The sequence below is a fragment of the Scardinius erythrophthalmus genome (genome assembly GCF_964197995.2).
Source record: "Scardinius erythrophthalmus genome assembly, chromosome: 4".
NCBI classification, from domain to species: Eukaryota; Metazoa; Chordata; class Actinopteri; order Cypriniformes; family Leuciscidae; genus Scardinius; species Scardinius erythrophthalmus.
In genome coordinates, this window is record NC_138224.1 from 34,837,401 (window position 1) to 34,854,711 (window position 17,311).

The window sequence follows — 17,311 nt, forward strand, 5'->3', positions numbered from 1 at the left end:
GTGTACTGGCCCAGCTTTAAGAGCACTGAACGGGTGAAAAGGGCAGCCGCTAACAATGAGAAGCATGCCAAACTGGCCAAAACTGGCCAAAATATGACGTAAAGGTCGTCAGAACTTGTGGTAAGCCAATTCATAAAACTCTTGTTTAAAATGCAGCACCTCTATCAAGAAAACTTCTGTCAGCTCTTTGAAAAAATTAAATTAGACCTAAAAAAATGGAAATCACTTCATCTATCCTTGGCAGGGAAGGTGAACTGTATCAAAATGAATATACTCCCCAAATTTCTTTATCTATTTCAGTGTATCCCACTTAATCTCCCTAAATCTTTTTTTAAGTCCCTCGATAAAGCTTTTATCTCATTGTTATGGGATGGGAAAAAGCCTAGAATACGGTTAGAATTACTACAAAGACCTAAAGACCAAGGTGGCTTAGCTTTTCCAAATCTTTGCTACTATTATTGGGCCGCAAATGTTCAAAAAATCATACATTGGCTACATACCCCTGACATAGACTGGTGCCTCTTTCAGTCCCTCCAGAAAAACGCGGCGTTTTTTTGTGATTGTTGCGGGCAAAAATCCTTGATTATGCGGCACGTTTTCTTAAAAAATGCGATTGAATATGTGGGATATTTATGCAATTTTATGCGATGAAATTGCGGGAACTTGCAAAAATTGCGGGAACTTGCAAAAACTGCGGTTTGATGAAAAAGAGAGAAAAAAGTGATTCCCCCAACACCCTGTTCTCACTAGGCTATTACTTTAATGTAAAGAGTCATTTCTTATTACTTCCTATGAGCAAGCATACTACATCGCATAAAGTACTGGGAATATTTAAGTTCTCATCTTGTTTTATTTCAGACCTTAATAAACACATGGCTCAAACTTACAAAACATTGAGTCGAACAAGTTCTGTAGCTTAAAAATGAATAAATAAAATATAAAAAAATAAAATGTGTGCTTCCTGTTTAACAGAGGTAGCTGAACAAAACAGACATCTTGTTAAAATAAGTGCTTCGAATCCACAGTAACGTAAGCAATACAGTAACAGTACAGTACAGTAACAGTACAGTCTTACAGTAACGTAAATTTACATACTACTAACTAAAAAGTGCAATCTTACAACTGTAAAGTTGTATAAACTCCTGAATAAAACTAACTACGTAGCCTCTAACACTGGCCAATCATTCGCCATCCTCATCCTCCATCCCCTCTCCCTCAACGTCCATCTCCTCCATCTCCTCCCCCTCCACCATCTCCTCCCTCTCAAATGCTCCACTGCGGACTCGTTGGTTATGATAAAGGAAGACCAAGGCTTTGAGGTTTCAGCATCAGCTGAGTTTGAGACAGCATCTTTGTACCGCTTGGCCAAGGAACTCAGCACAGGAAGTCTCTCCTGTAGGCCATCCCAAAACACATCCAAATCCACCACGCCGGATGGTGCAGCTCTGAGTGCTGCTGGACCAAGAGTCTTGAAGTAAGAATCAAATTCATCACCCTGCACTTCAGTGAAACCTGGAATGGCCTTGTAGCTTGCTACAGAGTCATCTAGGAATGCGATGTGGCGAGGGTCAAACACCCTGACCTCCTGGAGAAACTCAATGGCCGGCTGCCCATGTGACATATACTTGCTGAGCTTTTCTTCAGCGTTTTCATATGCCTAACCAACTGTGCAGAGGATCTGTGTCTTTGTGGTGTGAGGTAAGTTAAACCCTTCAAAGTATTCGGCACACGCCTCATACTGCAGCTCTTTGTTGGCAGCAAAGACCACCTGCAGATCCTCCAGATAAGTGAAGATCTTTGTGGTCACAGGACGTCTGCTCTGGAAGATATCGAGAAGACTTAGGAAGCGTTTGCACTTGTCAGCCATGATGTTGATCTGGACATTCAGGGACTGAGCTAGGTCGTGGTCTTGAAGCATCTCGTGGAGTCTCTCCACAGACTGTGGAGCACTTCTGCTACACACCTATTAATAAAAACACAAATAGAAAGAAAGGAATTAGGTCAAACATACAATATGTTCAATGCCATTAAATTTTTTACTTTGATCTTACTAAACTATTCATGTTTGTATGTGCAAATGGGGTTAACAGATGAAGAAAAGGAAGTTTTAATTGTATTGAGGAATTATTTGAAGGAAGTTTTTACCTCGATTTCCAGCTCTATGAACTCATTGTACAGTCCAAAGTGCTGTGCGTGGTACTGCACTGCAGAGAACCAGGAGTTCCAGCGTGTTGCACAGGGGTTTGGAGGCATGACGGCCTTTTTTTCTGGCAGCTTGTTTGTCATGAAGCAGAGGTATCTTCTCTTCCGTGATCCAGCATTGAAGAACATCTGGGAGAAACTTAGCATGAAGCTGTTCAACTGAACAAAAGGTTTGCGGAAGGTATTGCCAATGAGATTCATAATGTGTGCCATGCATGTGATGTGTATTGAGTTGGGGAACAACGACTGCAGAGCTGCTGTGAATGCCTTCTTCATATAGGCTGCATTATCAGTGTCGAACACAATCACATCCTCGTTGTTAATGCTGTATTCTTGAAGGCACCTTACGACAGCCATGGATACAGTGGAATGATTGCATTGCTCAAGGAAAACAGTATCAGCAAGGTAGGCTAAGATCCTCCCAGAATGATCCTTCTCAAGTGGTGCAAGGAGGATATTCAGGACACATCTCCCCTCAACATCTGGAGTCTCATCGAAAATCACAGCAAGAGGTTTTCTGCCAAGAAGTGTCTTCAGGTCCTCTTTTTCCCTCTCATATACTGCTCCCAAATACATCTCTTGAAGCTGGTGAAACCCTGGAATGGCGCCACCATTGATTACTTTTTCATTCAGAAATTTCCTCAGTACAGGATGGTCACTCTTAGACAGTGGGATGTTGCTGGCAGTGCAGGTGGCAACCCAGCTTTCACAAATCTAGTACAAACAGAAAAATACTTTTGTATCATTGGGCTGTATTATGTACACACAGACACAGACACAGACAGACATCCTTGTCTTTATGGCATTGTGTGTCCACCTGACAGGATCATGCATTCTGGGAACCACCCTTTCTGAAGGTTGTACAGCAGCAAAAAAAATCAGGAAGCACACTGGAGTGGTCATAAACACAATGTCACATCAAATGATGATTCAGACCAAGTAGAGTTCCGTGCCCTGACTAGGAACCGATTCCTAGGGACTTGTCAGGTATTTAGTTATTAATGGGGTCCACATATACACACTATCTGGTTTTTCAGTCTTCTGGGTACCACTTGACACACATTCAGGTTAAACTTACTTTGAGAGCCAATTACAACTGTCATGTGCCAAGATATTTGCTGGAGCATAATTTCTGGCAAAATTGGTGTTATGTAATTATACAACCTAATTATATACTGGTAAGGTTGAAAAGGTTGGCCGGTAGAGTATTATTATATTATTATATTATTAGTCAACATGCTGTTGTGTAGTTGCTAAGTGCAACCGAAGTAAACTGTTTCCATACTCCCTTTGTCAGAAAATAAGTCCCTTTCTTCAGGATGTCTGAGATTGTTTGTGATTAGCAATAGTGCAATGTGAAGCCTTGTAACACAAAGGTCACAATTAAGGTCAGCATTTTACAGGACACAAATCCCAACAAATAGTAACAACGAATAGTAACAACAATAGACTGACTGCAAAATTTTAATTTCAACTGCTGGAATATTGAGTCGTCTTAACTCCATTAAACACTCACAGGCTCTTTTTACAAGCAACATCTTAAAGGGTTAGTTCACCCAAAAATGAAAACTCTGTCCGTAATTACTCACCCTCATGTTGTTCCAACCCCGTAAGACTTTCGTTCATCTTCGGAACACAAATGAAGATATTTTTGATTAAATCTGAGAGCTGTCTAACTCCTCCGTAGGCTTCTAAGGGATTGAAACTTGCTAGCCCAGAAAAGTTATTAAAGACATCGTTAATATAGTCCAAGTGACTACAGTGGCTTAATCCTAAATTTATAAAGCGACGAGAATACTTTTTGTGAGCAAAAAACAAACAAAAATAACGACTTTATTCAACTATTCATTTCCTTCTCTCTGGGCCTCGAGTGAGTTCACATAGTGTTTTAGCGCAGCGCTTCTGTGTTATACACATCACACTATTGGCCGACGCTGGTCATGTGTGTGATGTACAACACAGAAGCGCTACAATGTTATACTATGTGAACTCACTCGAGGCCCAGAGAGAAGGAAATGAATAGTGGAATAAAGTCTGGGGTTTTTTGCACACAAAAAGTATTCTTGTCGCTTTACAAACTTAAGATTAAGCCACTGTAGTCACTTGGACTATACTAACGATGTCTTTAATAACTTTTCTGGGTTGGTAAGTTTCAATCCCTTAGAAGCCTACGGAGGAGTGAGACAGCTTTCAGATTTAATCAAAAATATCTTCATTTGTGTTCTGAAGATGAACGAAGGTCTTACGGGGTTGGAACAACATGAGGGTGAGTAATTACTGACAGAATTTTCATTTTTGGGTGAACTATCCCTTTAACATTTCTTAGTGCTGGGTACCACCTATCTAATTCCAAAATTCAACAACGTCTTAAATGAACAACACGTTATAATTTAAACGTGACATAACAAGCATAACAAGTGCCAACAGAAACATTTTAAACTTTGTTCTTGAGAGCTGTGATTCGATTCTTAATGTAGAACTTAATGGCCAGCCAATTTCTGTTTTTAAGTGCTACTTTCTCCAGTTCAAGGCACTTATCACAGTCACTTTTTCCCGGAACACGGCATGAAGTGATGAAGGACATCATGTGCTTCTCAACAGCAAGGATCTCCTCTTTCTCCCACATCTTTCTCTTGAAAGGCTGACGACCTGTACAGGTTGGTTATAACAAAAAGAATGTGGCACATAAACATTACAGTTTTTAGCAGTCAATCTTTAAGATACAGTAACAAAGTTTGACATGAAACAGACAAAGGGCATATTGATCAAAATGTAAATAATTTTGAGATATCTAAAAAGTTAACCTTTATCCCTCTTTTGGGACTTGCTATGACTGACATCTGGCACTGCTGTGTCATTCTCTTCCCTCTGAGTAGTTGTAACCTGACTCTCTGAAAACCAGAAAAACACAAAATGCAGAAAATAACAATTCAGACGTATTAGTCATACAACAGTAAATTAAAAGATGGCCCAAGCGGATCCTAAATATATAATCGGTATCAAGGCCAATCTGGGCATTTTTTAATAGAGCATTCAAACTCTGACACTTTCATAACTGTACTGTGTTTGTTGACTGAACTCCTTTTGTCCACTACAGTCTGCTAGTGATGCAACGCTATTCTTCTTTACAACAGCCACGCTGTACAGTACAACATTTGTCTGCATATGAAAGTGAAAAAATGTATGTGAAAAATTCACATTCACAACATGGGCGCACCAGTGAGTGACACTCTGTGAGGAAGCTCCACTCTAAGACAACTGTACCATCTGAGTGTTTCTGTAGTTCCAACAAGGTGTGAGATGTCCTCATTGTAGCTGAACATGTATATTTCAGTAATGACATTCTCCAAGTTAATCATTCATATTATATCAGTAATTACAGTTTATCAAATTAAAAATTTTGAACAAGGACCTTAAGTATTTGGATCAAGTAGCTAGAACAAAATAAGGTGTGACAGAAGCGATATCTACAGCTGTCAATCTTTAAAGACAATACAGTAACAAAGTTTGATATGAATCAGACAAAGGGCATATTGATCAAAATGTAAATAATTGATATCTAAAAAGTTAACCTTTATCCCTCTTTTGGGACTTGCTATGACTGACATCTGGCACTGCTGTGTCATTCTCTTCCCTCTGAGTAGTTGTAACCTGACTCTCTGAAAACCAGAAAAACACAAAATGCAGAAAATAACAATTAAGACGTATTAGTCATACAACAGTATATTAGAGATGGCCCAAGCGGATCCTAAATATATAATCGGTATCAAGGCCAATCTGGGCATTATTTTAATGGAGATTTCAAACTCTGACACTTTCATAACTGTACTGTGTTTGTTGACTGAACTCTGTTTTGTCCAACAGTCTGCTAGTGATGCAAAAGTGAGAAAATGTATGTGAAAAATTCACATTCACAATTTTGGCGAATGACATTCTCCAAGTTAATCATTCATATTACATCAGTAATTACAGTTTATCAAATTAAGATTTTTGAACAAGGACCTTAAGTATTTGGATCAAGTAGCTAGAAGAAAAGGTGTGTCAGAGTCAGTATTCTATAGCTGTTATTTCCCATTGTTTCAGATACATATTTAATCAATATTTAGGTAAAAGTATCAGATTGGACTAGACATTAGCAGATAATATTTAAGAGAAAAAAAGCCTGGTTTGGGACATCCATATAGTAAATCGACATTTGTGGTTATCCATTAACACATAAACATGGTCAGATTTAGGATCATATGTAAAATACGTACCTGACTCTGACTCGTGTTCGCTGTCCATGAGCACATTTTCTGTGGGGGGTTGGGGGGGGAGGTAGGAGGGAAAAAAATGACTGTTAGTGAAAGCACAATGTAATTCATTCGATCCTGACACGCTCCCAATTACGGCAAAGAAAAACATGTATGAGACATTAAGTGTTCATGTTGAAATCTGACAAGAAAAATTAAATAAGTAGGGTTTTCAAAGTTAACGTGATAACGAATTAACGCAAATTTCTTTTAACGGCACAATTTTTTTGTATACATGTACGTTTATTGTTATTGTTCTCCGCCTGGTTGGGCGGTGAGTTTGTGTTGCTGCCAAGCAAAAGTATTTCTTATACGATTACTCAACAAATCGATGTAATAATCTATAGAATACTTGATTACTAAAATTATTTTAACTGCGGCCCCACACATGATTAATGCATGCGCGTTCAGTAATTATGACCGTCGAAGAGGTGCAGCAGTACCGCTGTGTATGGCGAGCAGAAACAAATCTCCTTGAGCAGAAATGGGCCAGTTCACACCAAAGATTTGTGACTTGCAACTCCCGGCAACGTACCGGTCTGCAACTTTCTAAAACCTACACTGCTGCAACAGTACCAGACAGCGTTCCATAGCAACGACTCTTCATGCATCTGTTCTGACCGTGGCTTTTTGTATAGAATCAGAAACAGAGTTCGTGTGCAAGATAACTTTGTGACTCTTTTGACAAGCTGAATTGCAGTTGAAACAGGTCACATCTTTGTTCTAAAACCAGCTGCAAGCAACTTGACAAGCAGAAACATAAAAACATGTCATGCTGAAAAATATCCCTTTAAGGTTTATTTAGAACAGATAAAAAAAATGCACTATTAATCTGCAAATAATCGTGAGTGAATTATGGACAATAAATATTTTAATTAATTGACAGTCCTAATAATAAGTACCTTCCGGATCAATGTTAATGTCATCCAGTGTCTTGCCCTTGAATTCTGCCAGGCGTCCCTGATCCAGAGCCATGAGGACTTTGCTAATTTTTGCAAGTTGGAGGGTGCCTTCAGGAAGTCTATAGAACTGCCGGTGCACTCTAATGTCATGGCCAAGAAAATCCGCTAACTGATCCAGCTCTGTATTACTGAGGTTGAGAACTTGACACAGTGTTCCTGTTTGTTAGCGTAGTTTTGTAGTAGTGAGACTTTCAGGACTTTTTGCACCACAGACCTTGGCAAAGTGTCGAAGGCAATCAGACCCACGGTAACAGGTCAAAGCGGATGGTCTTGCAAATAGGTATACGTTCTCCCGAGGAACCTCACATTCCTGCCGTGTGCCGACAAGCAGATCTAGTCCTTGCTTCATCACTGGGGTCAAAAGCACAGGAACTTTTCTTCCCCTTTTTCCTCTTATCTCAATCCTGCTGAAATGCTGACAGAGTTTCTCCTCTAGATCTTAGAGGGCTTCATTCACATCTTTATGTGGGTCTGATGGATTTTGACATACATATGCAGAAAGGGTCATTTTTGACACCTCCCCAGCTCTTCGTCGATTGAACAAAATGACTTGTGCCAAAATGACCTTTGCCAGTTTTGCCCACGTCTGGGGGGATGCCTCTGTAGACAGTTCACTGTGAAGATCTTGTTGTTGCACATCCAAATACGAATGGAGAGTCTGGACATCTTTTGTGAATGGAAGCAACAGAGGAGTATTCCACTTAGACTCCTGAAGTGTTCTCAGTGATGCAGCTGATATCAGTTCATTCCATCTGGTTTCATACACTCTGCGGAATGTACGAGTATCTTTTGCAGCACTGTAGTCGTTCTGTAGATTTGCACGGCTTTCAAGAAGCATTGAAATCTTTGTCAAGTTGTGTCCAATTTTGAGAGCTAGACTTGGGCACCTGTATGCATGGGTTTTACTGTCATAGCCTGCTAGGTGTTTTACTGATTCCACAACTTGCATAAAATTGGCAGGTTTGATGTGATCTTTAATGGTCTTCAAGGAAGTGGTTTTTCTTGAGCATATCAGAAGCCTTCCTAGCTCTCTCAGTTTCTGACGGATGTATTCATGTTTGCCAACATCATATCCAAGCCTGTTATACAAATGCTCACCATACTCCATGATACCGACATCCGATTTCAGTACAGAATAAACTTCATCTTGAACCATGTTGTTTAGCAGCTTCCAAAATTCCACCTTGACACCAGGTGGTGGAGGTACAGCAAATGCGCAGAGGGCCTGGACACGAGTTTTGCCAGGTTTTCGTCGAACACTCGGCTTGAACTTGCAGGTCATCATGTGCCGCCAAAGAACGTTCTTTGTGAAGAAACCATGACAATGTATACAATGCAGGAAATTCTGTGCTTGACAATCCTTCCTTGGTTGCTTGCAAGGAACAAGATTTCCAACACCAGCATTTAACCCTCTGGGGACCAAAAACGCGCCCGCGCGTTTTGCTCGTTTTTTTTTTTTAGCAATGAAAATAAACACTAAATGCTCTGTTAATTTTGATCTTTCATTTTCGTGTAATACATCAATCGATCCTGTTCAGTTTCTATTTTTTTTCTGTATACTCACAATAAAAATAAAGTGTTTTGCTTTTTGACAAATAAAGAAAAATTAACATGATGCGATTTCTGCCTTCTCACTGTCAGTAAACTCCCATTTGAAACGCGTTCGAAAATGATCTATAACTCCGCGAAAATTCAGTCAAACAGGCAAACAGACCCACGGGCATAAAGCTTGAGATCGCATCTGTTAAATGAAGTAACTTATATAAAAAACAAATATTCTCATCTTCTGTAATCTGTATAAAAAGAGAGCGACTCCAGTCGACCTCATTACGAGCTAATTCACAGTAATGTGACCACTCCCCGGAGAGCGCGTGCTATTCAAACGCAAATTCTGAGAACTATTGAAGATCTGTGAAACGCCCACATCAGCTGTAAACAAAGCACGTCGCGATTCTGAGAACTATTGAAGATCTGTGAAACGCCCACATCAGCTGTAAACAAAGCACGTCGCGATCGAGTGAGGCATAATATAGCCTACCTTATGGAGAAAAGATTCCTCAGAACAGTGCTGATATGAGGAACAATATATCCTGATATGAGGAGCAGATCCCGCTGAGGAGTGAGGTAGGCTGTTTTCTTTTCTCAAGTGTGGAATAACGTTATGGAATAACGTTAGTGTAGGCCTATGCAAACCGCAAAAAGATGAATCGCATTTCTATAATATGACTCGCCTTTCTGTGAGATGAATGAAGGGTACATATTTGTAAAGACTGTTTAGCCTAAATATAAATCGCGCGTCTGTGTGTGAAAGAATAAACTGTTTTGCTATAGCCTACTGAGATGAGTAAAAATCGACTGGAATATGTTGAAATAAAATGTATTTGTATAAGCAACGTATTAAACTGCAAATTAGCATTTATATGCCCTAATATTTCATAAAAACAACGTTACAGTCAGTCACTTGTTGACTAGATTTGGGTACAGTTTTTAGGCTACTGTAAAATATACTGCCACATAAAATAAGCTTTTGTTTAGCAATTTCTGCTCATATCTAACGTTTTATATATATATATATATATATATATATATATATATATATATATATATATATATATATATATATATATTTGTCAAAAATAAAGTCATAGACTAAGATGTTAGATGTTCCAATGTTGGCTATATTCAAACTAATGAATACACATGATAAAATGTAGGCCTATAATCTTTTTTCTTTTTCTTTTTTACAAAGAAAGAGTACACTTGAAATATTGTTGAAATTGTAATTATTGTTGTAATTGTAACATTTTTAATAAAATAGCAAAACATATTTACAAGAGAGATGTAAGCAAAATCTTAAATGGTCAATATAAGTCTTCTTCTAAATACATCCTTTGTCCTTGCATTGTGGCTCAGTCAGTGTCACACCTGAAAGAATGGCTCATTAGCCAGAGTCATTATGCAGAGTGGGTGGGACAAGGTGTAAACTGCTCCTCCCCCTCGCATATTGGCTTTCCAAGCAAAACCTGTTTTACACCATTTAAATCAATGTATTTTTTTTTGTGAACGATAAAGCAAGACTATTTTCATATAATTTTGAAGCTAGAACTCAAAGGGACCACATCCATTAGTCAAAAGTCTTGTGGACACATATTTAATATGTGTTTTGTGGTCTTAATTCAGCAACTTTCATTTTTATTTTTTCCAATAACCCCGCATAAACATGATTCTCTTAAAAATACAAACATCTACATACAAGTTGCTCGCATATTATCGTAGCCCTGTTTGTGCTATATAGAGTGAATTTACACCTTTGTCATTAACATGTTTATAAATAACTGAAAAAAGCACAAATGTCAAGGCATGTCAGAACATCTCAAGGGCCCCAAAGACACCTTGGTCCCCAGAGGGTTAATACATCCACATTGTGTGCAAAGTTGCCCGTTTCTCAAATATTCCATATGCATTCGTCTTTCTTTGGAGCCTTTTGGAAAGGACAGAGCCTGTGCAACCTCTGGATTATCTTTATGAGCACGCTCCAAATGCCTTGCCATTTTTACAAATCCCTCCCTACAGTACAAACAGTATTGCTTTTTGTTGTACATTCTTGACCCATCCTCCTTTTTACAGACAGCAGCTATGGAAAGTGAACCATCAGCTACTTCTTCTGTATGGAGGGAAGAGGCACTGTCAGGAAGATCTTTCTCCAGATCAGGTGTTGTATTCTGTAATACAGATTCAGGGTCTCCCCCTCCACTCCGTTTTGTTGAGTGACCACTACTTGCTTGTGTTGTAGGGTAGGATGCACGTCTTGAACTGCTTGAACATCGCCTTTTACGTCTCATACCAGATTTGCCCGCTTTTCTTGAAGGTGAGCGTCCTCTGTTAAGGATTTGCTTTGAAGGCGCATCGTGCAGTTCTCGGATGTCAGCATACTTCCCTAGGATTGGAAATCTAAGCTTGCTCTCTTTATGATTGACTGGTTGAATGACTTCACTTGTGTCTGTACCTTCAGATGAATCCTCACTACTCTGAGGAATATATTCCTCTCCACTGCTGCCTGAGCTGAGGTCAAAAAGCTCATCTGAAGCAAACTCAACCTTTCTGTTCATCTTCAGAAAAGAAAAAGTGAAGTCGAAGTCAGCACACTGATTAAACATTACTTTTCTGTTACGTACAAGATGCTAAGTATGTTAAGTATGTACATCCATCTTCTACATTTTGAGTTGCTTACCTGTATGCTTTTGGTCCTCCTCAGCCTTGGAATATAATCTCTGTCCTGGTGGGTGAGGCTTAGTTCGAACTCAGAAGTCGGACACCATGTCTAGAGTGTTGAAAAGATATGTAATTAACATTTAAACCCAAGGACAAGGGAAAAATAGGTACTGAAAGCAGAACCAATAATGTCTGAGCTTATTGATACTATATTTCGGTACCCATTCCTGTACAAATACATGCAAATGCTCAAAAAAACAATACCTGGCAGCTTGAATTAAACTGGTCATGATTTGTGCTTGGACTCTGAGATTCATCAGAATCTGTGTAGTCTACCAGGGAAGGATTCATTCCAACTTTGTTCATTGAAAGTAAGGGTTCTGGATCGTGTGAGCACTATAGAACATCAAAGAAAGACATAAGATATGAATGACAACACACATACATAAATGTATACCTATGTACATCAAATGGTATTTCAAAAACATTGGAAAACCACACTTAATCTTCATATTTTTCAATAAAACAGACATGTGGCATTAAAATGGTTTAAATATATAGCAAGGACAACACTGCACTTTTAGAAGTGGAAACGACTAGGGCTGAACCTGAATATTTCATTGTTGGGTAAACATTCGATTTTCAAATTAAGATTCAAATATTGGAGGGTTTTTTTTCCACGCGCCTGACCTCCGCTCACAGCAGTGAACGTAACGCTCCAGTTCACATCAAAGGGAAAACAAAATGAAGCCCTCAGCTATGTTAAATGCTTAATTTCATTACAGATCAAAACAGTCATATATAGCCTACATTTTAACATTAATCAATAGGCTAAACTGTAGGCTTCAACAATATAATGAACACATTTAAATAATTATATTAGGCCGATTGTAGAGGAAGAGCATTTACTTGCTATAATAAAAGTTAAAAGTGAATTATGCATAATAACGCATTGTTTAGTTAAGTGTTAAGAATCCCGTCTGCTCTCCGCCTGGACTCCCGCCCAGCTAAACTATTCCCGGATTCTGCTCTGGATCTACTGGATCAGACTCTCTCACTCTGGACTCTCAGCTACGGTTATCCCTGCTCTGAACAGCAGCCACCAACTCGGGTCGGCATGCATCTATTTTCACTCTGCCTCACTCTTCACCCACACAATATTAGATCCTTTTAACCCTGCAATAAATATTCCTCTTTTGTAACTAATCCCATTCTTAGTCCTGCACTTGGGTCTGCTAGCCTTGCCATAACAAAGTTTTGGTAATAATAACTTAGTTTGCCTTGCTATGAGAATAAATAAAACGAGCGCTCTCTCTTTTTCTCTTTCACACACACACACACACACACACACACACACACACACACACACACACGCACACAGAATTATGCACCCATGCCTGCCGTAATATCTCTCTCATCCAATTCTCCTTCACTCATGTCACTGGCAGAACTTCCTGGGCATTTATCATTCTTCTACGTAGCTGTAGCTGGTGAAATGACAGCCTGCTTTTAACAGACGTTTAAACGGGACCACTGACAAAAGCACAGATGTTGTTCAAAAAAGACAAAAATATAACTGCAGGACAGCTATCTGTGAAAAGTAGGTGCATATCGTTTGTCCAGTGCATTCAGAAGCTTCCTGAAGCCTTCTCTTTCTACTGTGTAAATGGGCATATCTTTGGCCAAGTTTTTGTTGGAATGGTATTACTAAAGTCTGCACCAGTGAAAGACCGTAAAAGAGAGAAACTAGTACCTGTGTCTTGAAGCTGGACGACCTCTGAGGAGTCTGCTCAGTTGTTCTGAAGATGTCAGCCTCAAAAGACTCAGTGGCATCCGATTGTTTGTCCTCCTGAAGAATGAGTTAAACATTATTATGGAGTAGATGTTCAGCCTTAGCATTACTTCAGTGCAAACACAACATAAACACATGTGAGAGACAGGAGACACGCATGTGGTGGCAATGTTTACATGTTTCCTGTTGCTGAGGCTAAATCCAAGTTACTTTTGATGGGTTCAAGTTGGCTGTGATTTCTGTCATATGTATGTTGCCTGCTATAAGACAGCTGTAACCATTACAGTTGAGGAAGTAGTAACAGTGAAGTGTGGCAGGACTGAATTCACCTGTAGCCAACAGCTAGTACGACTTGGAGAAAGCAAACTGATCTCAAGTTCAATGGCACATGTTGTAGAATGTATATGTTTAGACTTTAGAAGTTTCAATAATAGGTACAAAGGAACTGTGGTTGTGTTAGGACACTTGAGGTAAGTGTAATATACACAATGTATATCTATAAAATGTTTTAAATTGATTTGTTTTTTTAGATGATGATTTGATGATTCAATCTTTTAAACATTGTTTACAAGTTATCCTGAACTAGGCAAAACTAATCTGAGGCAGAAATACCAGTATTGGTTTAAATCTGGGTAAAATAAATATACCATTCTGACTTTTTTACAACAAAGCCAATATTCACAATCAGTTTTTACCGGAACAGCAACACATTTTTGACAAACCTGTTTCCTCCAAGGCCAATCAGTTCCACCATAGTCATATGTTATTTCTTCTCCTTCATTAATGTCCTTCAAGGCAAATAGGCAGAGGTGTGGTTTGCCCTCTGTTATGACCATCTTCATTTTGCAGTTTGCATGCTTGTGGCTATCATTAACCAGGCTGCCATCTTCTCTAGCTGCATCAACACTTTGGAAAGGTGACAAACCAAAAAAGTACAGATTAGGCTTAATAAAATTACATTATGATTGCAATTTTTTTTCATCAGTCCTCAAAAAGAAAACTTCAGATACACAACACAAGCTGCTAAATGATGGCTAAAGTTGCAAAAAAAAACAAGAAAAAATAATAATAATTTATCACACATTTGTTTATGGCATGAACTCAATTGATAGGAAAAATTCCATCTAAGCCTTACCACCATGTTTTTTCTTGCCAGTAGAAGTCAAACATGAAAACACCACATCTATTGTGATATGTCCTCCTCCTCCTCTGAGATTCTTCAGAATTGATTAATTCTCCTCTGTACTCCACCACAAAGTCTCCTTTTCTGAAAGGGGCCTTGGCAAACACCCCTAGACCTAGTGCACACACAGATACCATTACACTGTTGCAGCCTTTACACTTACAGTATACAGACCTGCCAACCTTGAATTTTTTTTTTGAGTAGTCTACTGGGGGGTGGGGGGTCATATATTTTTGTAGAGTGCAAGACACACACACAAACACATGCCCATCTTCATAATTCTAGTTTTTTTTTTTATTTGACCCAAATCCAAAATTTTACTTGCACTGCACTGCAATATACAGTGAAAGTTCAAAGTTTCAATACTGCTCAATACCATTTTTTATTCATGATTAATATTGCATTGCATATAATGTGTGCTGGTCAATAGTCTAAAAACAGTAAAATATAATTTTTTTATTATCCCTATAAGCTGCATATACAGGAGCTATTTTTTCTCATCACATCAGTACATACATGAAATGACACCATTGATAAAAGATTATAATAACTACAATAAACAAAGGTGAGTAATCATTTTTTAGCTTTGGTTTGTACTTCTGTATCCAGTTACACCCACCAGACCAGAACTAATGTCATGCCGCTTCCTTTATCACTCCAATTCAAAGACAATTATCAATAGTCGTGAGGATGGGAGAACGAAATACACTGCCATTTCTATAATTTCCATTTATTTTCCAAACTAAACCCCAGGGTATAGGCAAGGGGTTCTGCTAGAACAGCAATTTATTAAAAACAATTCATAACAAAGGCACATACCTTTAAAAGAGTTAATGTATTGCACTTCTAACTCTGCTGTCTTGTCAAGGGCCTTCACAGCATGTTCTATGGCATCCTTTGTTGGTGATTTCCTTCTTCGTGTGGCCATTGGAAATCCTACAATAAAAAACAGTGCCGTTTTAGACCAATAGCCCCATAAATCTTACACTTAAAATTATTTATGTTATCTTAACATTAGACGACCAAATCTTGATCACTGGAGTGTAATTTTAAGAGGTAAAAAGTACTAGGTGAGCTATAATCTGTCAAATATAACTCTTCTGAATGATATCAAGAATTATAGTTTTTACTAGTTGAAATTAAATTGTTCATATAAAGAACTAGCATTTTAACTAGGGAAAATTTAATTGTGGATATCAAGAATTAGCATTGTTAGTAGTGGAAATGTAATTTCTGATATCAAAAATTGCCTTTATTATAGTAGAAATCTAATTCCTGATATCAATAACTAAATATCTTAACTAATATCAAATAATATAATTTTAACAAGTAAAAATTGAATTGTTGATATCAAGAATTAGTATCCTGGAAATGAATAAAAGTTAAAACGGCTTGCCATAGGTACGTGCATGCTCGGCACGTGCATGCACCTGAAAGGCCAGGTGTTTTGAGTTTCAGTAATTTGAATAGAGAACAATTCTGAAACACAGCTAAAACGGCTGATTACTGAATAAATTTAGTAAAAAGGTTTAAAGTCAATCTACTCAAAATAAGATAAAAACAACTTTTAACCAGGCAGGTGCCTGCTGCTGCTGCTGCTAAAAAAAAGTAATCTAGTCAATTGACTTAATGTTAGTTAGGGAAGAGTAAAACATGCAGTATGCTAGGTTAACTCATTTTTAAAACAGAACTACTGATGTTATTTGTAAGAAACGTGACGTTTATTTTGATGAGCACTAAGGTACCTAAACTTTAGCACTGACTCAAGTTCAAATGTGAGCTTTTACCTGGTAAAAAAAAAAAGTTTCATGCTTTTAACTGTTTTCATGTTGCACGTAAATCATATCAAATTGGCTCCGTACACTGGAATAAATCTTTAAGTCACATAGGCATAACTTACCTTTTTTATTTAAACCAGTCTTGCCAGCGGACTCCGAAATGGCCTTCGAGTGCTGATGATCCTTTCTCTCCTCCTGTCGTGTGGAGTAGGGATGGGGGATGGGCGTATCGATACTGACGTCGAGTATACTCAAATAAAACTAGAGCTGCGTCCGAAATCGAATACTTCCCTACTATATAGTATGCGAAAAACAGTACGCGAGCAGAGTAGTATGTCCGGTGTGGTATAGTATTCGGTAACCCCATAGTATTCGGTAACCCTGAGGACCCAAGCAATCCGATTGGTTCAAATCACGTTTTATGGGTAATCGCTTTAGTGCCTGGTTATAAATCATACAAAATAATTTTATTATAGAAGACGTTTGTACTACGTTTTAACGAGTCATTAATGTATTTAATGTATTTTAAATGATACGTTTCATATACTAGTATTTAACCGAAGCTATAGATTGTGAAATTAAACATTTCTCGTTGTTCGTGTGTTTTTTAGTTAGCTTAGATAATAGCATAGCATACAGCTAACGTTATCCGATGATCGTGCTATGAGCTTAAACTGCACTGATACTGCCTTACCGTATTCACAGCCATTCGTAATGCAATTATAATTATGTAATTATTTTTTATCCTCAATAATCAGCGCAATATGTTACAAGTACACTTTTATTTATTAAAAGAGCCATAAAATAATATTTATTTGTGTATATTACTATTTTTACTATTACATTTAAATAAATTACAGAATGCTAGCTATGTTTTGTGGGCATAAATA

General features: G+C 38.2%; 2 protein-coding genes across 2 annotated transcripts; both read right to left on the reverse strand.

The window, feature by feature from the left end:
- Positions 1–839: 839 nt before the first annotated feature.
- Positions 840–2,793, reverse strand: LOC308689655 (uncharacterized protein). The gene is made up of 2 exons (XM_081363489.1): positions 2,146–2,793; positions 840–1,963 (listed from the first exon to the last, which is right to left on the reverse strand). Exons 1-2 carry the CDS (start codon positions 2,776–2,778, stop codon positions 1,658–1,660), a joined length of 939 nt encoding a protein of 312 aa, XP_081219615.1. The 5' UTR covers positions 2,779–2,793; the 3' UTR covers positions 840–1,657.
- Positions 2,794–10,199: 7,406 nt separating this feature from the next.
- On the reverse strand, positions 10,200–16,844 carry LOC308689653 (uncharacterized protein). Its single transcript, XM_081363486.1, has 8 exons — positions 16,544–16,844; positions 15,463–15,579; positions 14,596–14,758; positions 14,183–14,366; positions 13,422–13,517; positions 11,933–12,064; positions 11,688–11,777; positions 10,200–11,565 (listed from the first exon to the last, which is right to left on the reverse strand). Exons 2-8 carry the CDS (start codon positions 15,569–15,571, stop codon positions 10,810–10,812), a joined length of 1,530 nt encoding a protein of 509 aa, XP_081219612.1. The 5' UTR covers positions 15,572–15,579; positions 16,544–16,844; the 3' UTR covers positions 10,200–10,809.
- Positions 16,845–17,311: the final 467 nt, after the last annotated feature.